Consider the following 10,868-nt stretch of genomic DNA (forward strand, 5'->3'; position numbering starts at 1 on the left):
AAATAGTTTGAATGTTTTTAAATATAAATTAATTTATTTTCAAATAAAAAATAAAAATGCTTAGAAAATGCATCTAACAAATGCCTTCTCAAATATAAAATAATAAATAAAAATAATAAATAAATAAATAATCTCAAACAAGCCCTTAGAATTCAAAATACCTTATTAATATTACATGCATAACACTTGATTCAACATTACATAAAAAAGATCACTATTATCAACTTTGTAAGAGAAAAATACTAATTTTTATATAGACATTTATGACACTAAATTATTATAAATGCAAAAATCAAATTTGTAAATACTTCAAAATTATGTGGTGTGTGTGTATTGATACGTCACCAACAAATTTTAATCATCCAGTATGAATCTCGAGATGCTATTTTAAGCAGGAAACATTCAAATATTGATAAAAAGTCATCCATAGCTCTAATTTCAGCAAACTTATAGTTAAATTGACTGGTTTGATGAGACGGACTTAATGATATAAAAACTAGTCCAATCCAAGTCAAATCAAACCCACATCAACTCATTAAATCACATATTAAACCACAATTAGAAGATTTATGGATAAATTTGGAAAGTCAAACGACTATCAAATATGACAAGTTTATACTCAAATTGAGCTGCTCGACAAGAAGAATCCAACGAGCCCAATATCACTTAATTCTGAAATCATTAAGACACTCAAATGTCCATCAAACGTCATCCGATCAAGGGAAGCTATCCGGACCGTTTGATCAAAATGATTCATATTCTTGCATTAATGACACCCAGAACACTATAAATAGAGCCCCACCTCTCACATGTGAGGGGAGGGGGCTTAAGATATAACTTGAGGCTTTCAGAAAGAGTTCAAGTCCAACATCATCTCTGTCATCGTCGGGGGGGCGCACCCAGACCACCGCTGACCTCTATCGACCACCGTCGGCCACCGTTGACCGCCGCCAATCACCGTTGACCTCCGTCGACCACCGTCGACCGTCATCGACTGTCTTCGACCACTGCTGACCTCCGTCTACTATCGCCGACCATCATCGATTGTCGTCGACTACCGTCAATCACCACCGACCTCAGTCGACCACCGTTGACTAGACTTCGTCAGTCCACGTTGTAACTTAGAAAGCTAGTAACCCTTTCCCGCCTATGGGAAAAGGGGATATCTGTAATCATCAACTTATAGTGGATTTTTACAACTAGGCCAGACCCCGTTATTTTTCCTCTTTACGGTTTTTCCACATAAAAACTTCTTGAGTTATCACCGTTTGTTTTCTCTTTTATTTGTGTGTGTGTTGAACTTTCGTACAACGCTAAGACGATAGTCCGTTACTCTACCACAGCGAATTTTCTAGCATGTATATATATATACGACCTTTAAAGAGACTGATCTACTAACAGACTACGGAAGATGTATATATATTATGTTGTGTGTGTAACTTTTTCTTAAAAAAATAATTGCTTGAATTACAACTTCGTATACTTACTGCTTCCTCAATATAAAGTAAATATATCAAAATTATTTTTACATTATACAATAATAATAAAAAAAATATTTATTTTTATCCGACTCTTTATCATTGACGTGTTGTCCTTTTCGTCCACAAAAGCATGAACCACTCAACCGAACCTAACCATGGTTCATGACAAATGACCCACAGTAAAAAAAAATGAAAAAATTGAAGGGCACAAATGCAATAAAATTTTAATTTATTTACCATTACACTAAAACATGTGTAGGTCTTGACTTTTCAGTACCTTGACCGCCCTTCTGCAATAATTGAAATTTTTATTTTATTTCCAATTTGATGGAAATAATTGAGAGGCCATCATGTTCATGCCGGCTCATATTTGGACTCTGCTTCCAAATTTATGGCAATAAAAATAAAAGTTTGCATTTAGTTTTGCATGAATATAGCTCACAATCATAGAGAGATGATTGATTGGAAGATGACAATTAAGCGCTAATGGGTTGTAGATGATCGTCAGGCGACAGTGATCAGATGACGATAATCAGAAGATGATGATTAGGAATGCAGGCTCGGCAATGAGAGACGGGTAGGTAGCCGGGCGAGATTCATCAGGTGGTGGTACTCGGGCAGACGATCGTAATTAGGTGATAATAGTTGAATAATTTGGATACTTGGGTTAATTATAAGCATACAAAATTCAAATATTGGTTAATTGACATCACAAAATTCTTAATCACACTTAATGTGTTTGATTTGGGCTCATTTTGAGGAGCGCTTTTTCTGTCTAGACTCATGACCTACCTCTATGTGCGGCGTAGATTATTCTTGAGTTATTTTCAGGTTATTTCTGAGTTATTTTCAATAATCCTGAAATAACTCAGAAATAACCTGCGGTCTTTTTTTTTTTGTTATTTCTGGGCTATTTCGGTATTATTGAAAATAACTCATAAATAACCTGAAAATAACTCAGAAATAACTTCCACTGCATGTAGAGCTACGTCAGGAGTCTGCACAGAAAAATTTTTGTATTTTGAGCCGTATTGTTTGGATATTTTATTTTATTATAAATTTATAAAAATTGCAGTTCAGATAGTTTTAAATTTAATTCATGAATTTAAGAGCCGAATCTCACTTGACATCATCATAAGATAAAATTTAAACATTTTCAATAAAAAATAAATCTCTTCAAGAGGAGTGATTCAGACTACATATTATTTCGAAAAATTCATTATTAACTAACTTTTATAATAAAAATAATTATAATTCTAACATTTCAGAATAAATTCAAAATTATGAAAAAAAGGTTATAAAATTGTTGAATTTTGATCGAAATTACGCATGAAGTTTATATAAAAAATGTTGGTGATATTCTAACTAGGGTCGTAAACGAGCCGAGCTTGAGCGAGCTCAGGCTTGGCTCGTGTTCGGCTCATTTGAAATAATTCGTGTTCGAAATCGGCTCATGAGCAGTGTGTTCGTGTTCACTCCATTTAAATATTCGTCTTAGTGTTTGACTAGTTAAAATTGAACTTAAAAAATAGATATAGAGGCTGGATTCGAACATGGACCAAATGCATGTAAATGAATGTGCATAACCACATTATCACACGAGCAGTTATGTTTTAAACTTAAATATAAATATATATAATACATTATTATATAAATAATATATGTAATATATTATTAGATAAATAATTATATATATATTTTTTTTATTTCGAGCTAATACAAATTTAACACGAGCAAACAAAGAGCTGTACGTGTTCAACTTGTTTATTATTTGAGCTTTAAAAATTTATTTATGTTTGGCTCATTTATTTAATGAATGAGTCGTACACGAGCTGTTCACAAACAAGTAGCTTTTTGGGCATCCCTAATTCTAACATTATTTTCGCTTTTGTTTGGGGCTTGAAAAAGTTTATGAAGAATAATGTTTACATTTTTAAAAAGGAATAAAAATCGATGCCCCATATCTCAATAATAAATTCTTAAGATACTTAAATCATTATCTAAACAACACCAAGAATATTTTTTTATTTTTTTATTGGGAGTTTCACCATTTTCAATTTTGTAGCGTGGGGAAGGTCAAAAGTAATCGGCTGCTGATTGGCGCCAAAAAACATGACCTTTAGCAGCACTGTCAAAGAGAAAAATATTACATCAGTACTACGTACGTAGAGTAATGTGTGTACCCAATAAAATCAAGCCACGATACCCCGCGCGACGTAGAAAAAAAACGGCGCAGTAACACGGGGAATATTCCCCCTCGTGTTATTTATGTGTTATTGTGTGTTATTCATGTGTTATTGTATCATGAAAATATTCCTGATGTTATAATAACACAATAACACATGAATAACACATAATAACACAAGAATAACACGGGAGAGAATATTCTCCCGTGTTACTGTGCCGATTTTTTCTCTGTCGGGAATATTTCCCGTGTTATTCAAGTGTTATTGTGTGTTATTCATGTGTTATTATTTCCTGAGAATATTCTTGGTGTTATAATAACACAATAACACATCAATAACACATGAATAACACGCAATAACACATGAATAACGCGCAATAACACATGAATAACACGGGAAAATATTTCCCGTGTTACTGCGCCGTTTTTTTTGCTCTGCAACGCGAGATGTTTTGACGTGTTTTGATTGGCTAAGTACGTTATTTTTACATGCGTAATACTGATGTAATATTTCTTCCTGTCAAAGACTCTGTCTTTGGCTAGTTGGTTAAATTAAATAGCGGAACACGAATAATATAAATAAATATTTATTCATTCACATATTATTCATTTTAGTTTGAAATACTACTAATTAATTATATATATATATATATTTTTAATGAGTAGTATTTAAAAAAAAATAATTGACTACAAGACTACAAAAATTTATAATCAATTAAGAGTATTAATGAAGAAAATAAAATACAAATTATTAAATTAGATTCAAATGATGATTTAAATCTTGCCACAATCCTTAATATCTTATGCCTATGTGATTAATATTGTCAAAAGAACTCTTTGTTCGTGAAAAGCTCGTGTTCGGCTCCCTTGCTATTTTTTGAGCTCGGAATATAAAAGAGCCGAACACAAACTGAGCTTAAGCTCTCTCGTGTTTGGCTCATTTACACCCCTAACCTTTAGTGAGCCAATGTGACAATACAATAAATAGAGCAACATCTGCTAAAATAATTATTAAAACTCAATTTTTAAATAACAAAAATATTATTTTAATATTTTATAAATTCTGAAATTAAAACTACTCGGAGATTAATTTAACAACGAATAAAATTTTGGATGTTAAATATATAAAAACATCAGAATTATATAAACCTTTCATTAAAAAATATTTACATAATCTAAAATATTAAAAATCGTAGATTGCTATTTTAAAATCGCATAAAATAAATTTGTACATTACAACGGTTAAATGTAAAACAAGTTAAAAAATAAAAAATAAAAAAATGAAATGTTTATAGATATCATAAGATACGGGGGTCCCGCATAACAACTTGCGTCCACATCGCACACTACCCAACAAAAGAAAATAAAGAAAATAAATAAATAAATAAATAAAAATAGACGAGACACGGTAGCCATCAGCCAGCCTGTCCCTCTACGACTCTCTCATGAAAAGTATAACACAAATAATTCAGGCCCAGCAAACACGCGAATCCCCTTTTTTTAATTTTTAATCATCACCAAATGTCCCATAAATAAATTAACCCTACTCGTGGAAACATAAATAAAAATAAAAAAAAAAATAAAAAAAATCAATATAGTGCAAAAAAATATTCTTTTCGTGTTATTCCGCATTATTTAAGCATTATTATAGTTGTATTTAAGTGTTATTGTGTTCTAAAAATATTCCCGATATTATAATAACACAGTAATACATTAATATCATCACAATAACACCTAAATATTATTGTGTTATTGGGTCGGATCACAAGAAAGCGCACGTGTTTTCTTAAAGTCAGTGTCCGCATATCAGTGGAGTCTGAACGTAGCTCTACGTTCCTGATGTATAATTCGAATAAATAACATAAAACATTTATACTTCAAAAAAAAAAAAAAAAATTTTTTTCCGACTATAAGTAAATTTATATAAATATAGGAAAATTTTGAAAATGAGGGAATGGGCATAAATAAATTAAAATTAAACAAGGAAGTACAAAGAGCACAAATCAAAATTGCTTATGCTCTCCTAAAATGTTATTAATAAAAATATAGTACAATTAAGTCCATAATCCTACTACAAAGTGCGTGGTTAGTAGTAAATTAAGCAGAGCTACAATAGAACACTTGCGCTTGAAACAGAGGAGGAAACTGATTAAGAGTAGGGAGCCTTCAATCTCTTTGCCGTGTGGATGAAGCCCACAATAGCCTGCATCTCATCCACTTGCTTCATGGAATTAGAGAGGAGGGGGTTATATGTCAATAAATTTGGGTATGAATGTAATTTGACTAATAATAGGGGGCTTACTTGTGAGAGGAAATGATGCTGGACCCCAGTGATAAGTTGCTGCTTCGATGGATTTGGATTGATGCTCACCTAAATAATATTGCATGAAATATATAAAATAATAAGAAAAAATTAAGTGGATGATTGAGAAAACAGATTTGCAGAAAATAGGCTCACAAGATTGAAGTGTTTCCAGTATCTCCACAACGTCGCTGTCCCCAGCTTTGCCAGATTTACCCTCTGCAAAGAAAATTTTGGATGAAGTAAGAACAATGTTAGGGAAACAGAGGACCACGATTCAGCATCATATATTATTATATTATTATCAGTAATTCAAAGGTTCCACTTTTATGATTTGATGTTTTATTTTACTTAGAAAAGGGGGAAATAAAGATCTTTAGCTACAAAATATCATGCCCAAATATAGTTTTCTGAATACTAAATTAGTTCTAATTTCAATTTTCAATTATCACCCCTCTAACATTGAAATGAAAAAATGAGACTTTGGCAAAGTGTAATAATTCAATCAAGCCAATAATACTAGGTTAAGTAGCTGCACGCAGAGTCATAAAGCAATTAAAGTTTTGTTTTTGTAATGAAGAAGATGGTAGACAATCTTGATCTCTTTAAAATATACATAAAATGAGATTTTTGTGAGTTTACGCAAATGATTCTGGTTGGAGATTATTGCATGCATGGCAACCAAAACTTATCTCTTTACAAAATTAACATCCATGTCATGCTTTAAATTATTGAACTCATGTGTTTTACGTGTTCAGATGTCAAACAATTGAAGATTTTATAAAAACAAGAGAAGTAAGTCTACTGTTTTATTATGAATTTTGATATTGGGATAAAATTTTGACAAACGGATGCAAAAAGGTTGTTTTTTTTTTCTTTGTAAATATCAATGTTTCCCAGTGTCATTATGAAATTGCTTGGTTTCTTACCAAGTGAGGCTTGTGGTTATTGGCCTGCAGATCTCTGTAACTGCTACGATTAGTTGATTTGGCTGAGGAAGTCCAAGGCCTTGTGTGCCTCACCCTTGGCTTAGTTGGCTTGTGAAACTCTATGCTAGCTGTGAAAAAATAATGGTTTTTATTGATAAACTATAATGTCCGGCTTTAAAAAAATCAGCTTTTTTTCATTTCGACTGAATAGATCAAGAAAAAAAAATGTAATTATATAATTTAACTTACGATAATCACCATCTTTATCTCCCATGTCAGAGCTGCTGCAGAATGAGTTGTCACAATCCATTTCTTCATCATCTTCTTCGTTACCCGTTGGAGCTTCCAATACACTAAGCGCATTTCTTTGCAGCTTCACTTCCACACCATTTTTAAGGACCTACAAATTTGAATTTTCAACTTAGAGAAATACTCAAAAATGATTTCTTTAAAGAATTAATATAATAACTTTATGAAATCTAAGGAACACCAATGCTAAATCTTAAGAATTGAGGGATAATCATAGTTAAAAAAATGATTAAATCTATGAGTAAATAAATTTTACCAGCCAGTGCCAACCACCAAGGCCTACAGCCTTCTTGACAACGCCTTGCAGGCCAACCAGAACAGACTTAGTTCTATTGTTTCCAGTCACAATTACTTTGGTGTGCCTCGGAAGAACAGAGAGCTCTTCATCTCCACTTTCTTCTCGAGAAGGAGACAGAACACGAGATGAACACAGTTCTGCCTCAATCATCATCTAATAACAAACACGAAAGAACTCAGAATAATCAAAACTTTAAAAAATGAAATCCATCAAACAGTTTTCTCATCATCAAATCATTCCAATCAAATACTTTCATGATTGTTACAGTGAAATAACAGCAATCAAAGATTAAAATGAAACAGAAAATTTGCATTCATTTCAGCAAAAAATCATTTGCGCACTCTTTGGAACTCAATCTTAATCTTAATCTTGAATTAAAAATCTGAAACTTAGTGACCAAGATCTGAAGAAATTTAACAAAAACAGTAGTACGATAGAAAGATGATAGTTTTATTCAGATCAGGCCCTACCACAATAATTATCGGTGAAGTGGAAATCAACCAAACATTAAAACAGTGATTTATAGTCATGATTGCAACCAAACTAAATTATAAGAAAAATTTCCTTTTCCAGCAAAAAAAAATTAATGCAGACCTCATCCACATATAATTAGGAAGACGAAAGCACAGATAATTACCATTTCTAAAATATAAACCAATAATATAAACGGAGCCATGAATAGAATTGGAATCAAGAACAAGCAAATGAGCAAAGATAGAAATGAAGAGTAATTAATATTCATCAGAAAAGGAATCATTGCTTTTTTTTTTCATCGTGCAAATTAATCTGTTAATATGAAATCCATTCATGAATTACTTAAAATAATTGATTCTAACTCCACCGCCGCACTATAAAAAGATAGACAAATCGAAAGCAGCCGCTCAAAGAAAATGCAGCTAAAACGAATAAAGATCTTAATATTGCTTCCTTTTTAGGTAGCATATTCTTTAAAACAAAACTTCTTGAAAACAATTTGAAAATCCCATTTATAAACATTACAAATTATTAAAATAATAATTAGTACTATCAAGCTCGAGAAAATCTTTGGTAGTGATCAACAGCATTAACATTGAAATGCAAATTCCAATTTCCAGATCTCATTTCTCTCAAATCGTGTCAATCCAAAACTGAAATCGAACTCGAGATCCCAAAAAGAAAACACAAAATAAAGTTATTCGCTGAATTTCTGCAAAAAACATACTTGAAGATGAGATCATTCATCTAACAAGAGCAATACATTACCTTCGAAATCTTCAGATCCAAAAACTGATGAGATCGAGCAGGCAGCTCAAGAAAGAAGTCTGCAACACAATCTAAGCTAATGAAATCGGAAGATCGTGTTTAATCGCCATGAATGATCGTGTCAATCTGTAACAATACTCAAAGAAGATTAAAGAAGAGGATTTCTTCAATTTCAGAAGTGAGGGAAGCAGAGCTAGCTTCAACTTCGAAGACGGAGCTGAGAAGAGAGGGGGAGAGCGAGAGGGACAGAGCAGAGCAGCAGCAAACTAAATGCTCCCCAACCGCCCAGTGAGGCCACAGTCTTTTCTTTTTATTTCTCCGTTGGTCCCCATTAATTATTAAATTACATTGTTGTACCTCAAATCTCGGCTCGGCTCGGCTCGGCTCAAATTTGTTTAGGGTGTGCGTGAAGTGCTCCTTATGTCTGAATATTTAAGGAGGCAGGAATCTAGTGGTGGTGTGAATAAGTTGTTGAAGTAATATATAGATACTTGGTTATGTCAAAAGTAAATGTAGTAAAATGAACTCATTAATGTCGGCGGTGGATGGTGGCGGCGGATGCTGGCGGCGGGCAGCTCGAACTGCAACAGGAGGTGGCACAGAGCGATGGGTGGAAAGCTGCAACAAGTAGTGGCATTTGACGATGGGTTTTGATCAGTGGCAGAAAACGATTGCAAGTGGCAATCTGCAACACGTAGTTGACAACAACCGTTGTCTCCACCAGCAATGATGATGGGTGGCGGGGACTGGTTTGTGTGGAGACAATGAACGACAGACTACTATGTAGAAAATGAACGGTAGCATCTATGGTGTGGCTGTGGTGAGAGGAGACCGACAATGCCATGAAGCAACATCACTTTACGCAAATTAGTGTATTTGAAACTTGTCAGATCTAGTGAACTTTAAATACATTTAAAATGGATTATAGTTTAAATTGAGAAGAGATTAGGATTTTACGTTGAATTTTTGCTCCTGTGATCAAACTTTTGAATTTCTAAAACCTCTACAAAAAGGATATAATGTACTCATTTTTTGCTGCCAACCAAATTGCCTTTAAAGCTCATTGAGATTCGGCTCTTATATTCAATGGTTGGTCACGTCAATGGCTTCTCTGTGTCGTTAGTTACATCTAATATGGGGACACAAACGTGACATAATATCAACACATGACACTTTTATTATTGAAAATATAGAGCAAGAATAAGTTTCGCATTATAATATGAATGGCTATTGACATCCGTATCACTTAATTATCATGTTTTTAAATATCAAACACCCAATCTACGCTATTTATATTTATATCGCCCAAATTTTTCATATCACGTCTAAAATATTAAGAATAATAGGAACAATAAATAAGAGATAATAAGAAATCCAGGATCATTAGCTTTAATGAACTAAGAGATTCATAAATATTATTTAGTTTATGATGTAGGATAAATAAGCACTAAATATCTCGATTTACATCAAAATAAGTTTTAACCTTTTGATAGAAAATAAAATAGTTTCATTAATATTTTCCAACTTAAAAATACTTTTATAAAATTTTAATTCATTAATTTAGGACACTTGTTTTATTTTTTCTAAATATTATTTAAATCAGATACTTCATGTCGTATCTGTCGTATCTGACATGACATGGGATTTTGTCAAATGTGTGTTCATATATGATATGTGTTTTGTAGTATACTGATCCTCAATTAAAAGTGTTTGTGCATTGTAAGTGAGCTCTCCCCATAACTTCTTTTTTCCGGCTAGAGTTTGATTGACGAGCTAGAGCTTGAGTACGACTTGCAATTTGAAAGCAAATCGGGTTTGAGTCGGCTCGGCTTATTCGTAATCCTACATTAATCACCTTTATTTTATTTTTTTTTATTTCATTTCCTATTTTTTTATGTCGCCAAAAATCAAAATCAATTTTTTTTTTTTTATAAAGATTGGTCAGAGGTTATTAGGCGAGCCTCCCAACTAACCTCATGTGCCTAAGAATTCTATTCCGCATATAGGCGAGATCGAACCCATGACCCCAACGGTCTTACAAGCTTTGCCAATCAAAGAATCATGGTAGGTGACACGTCACCAAAAATTCACTTGATACACATAAATATTAATATATTTTAGA

At 32.6% G+C, this 10,868-nt stretch overlaps 1 protein-coding gene across 1 annotated transcript; it reads right to left on the minus strand.

Annotated features, from left to right (window-relative positions):
- Positions 1-5,654: 5,654 nt before the first annotated feature.
- Positions 5,655-9,130, minus strand: LOC110025100. The gene is made up of 7 exons (XM_020725383.1): positions 8,747-9,130; positions 7,463-7,657; positions 7,147-7,297; positions 6,898-7,025; positions 6,125-6,187; positions 5,969-6,037; positions 5,655-5,887 (listed from the first exon to the last, which is right to left on the minus strand). The coding sequence occupies exons 2-7, from the start codon at positions 7,655-7,657 to the stop codon at positions 5,816-5,818; spliced, it is 678 nt and encodes a 225-aa protein (XP_020581042.1). The 5' UTR covers positions 8,747-9,130; the 3' UTR covers positions 5,655-5,815.
- Positions 9,131-10,868: the final 1,738 nt, after the last annotated feature.

Source organism: Phalaenopsis equestris, unplaced genomic scaffold, assembly GCF_001263595.1.
Source record: "Phalaenopsis equestris unplaced genomic scaffold, ASM126359v1 Scaffold000288, whole genome shotgun sequence".
In the NCBI taxonomy this organism is placed as follows: domain Eukaryota; kingdom Viridiplantae; phylum Streptophyta; class Magnoliopsida; order Asparagales; family Orchidaceae; genus Phalaenopsis; species Phalaenopsis equestris.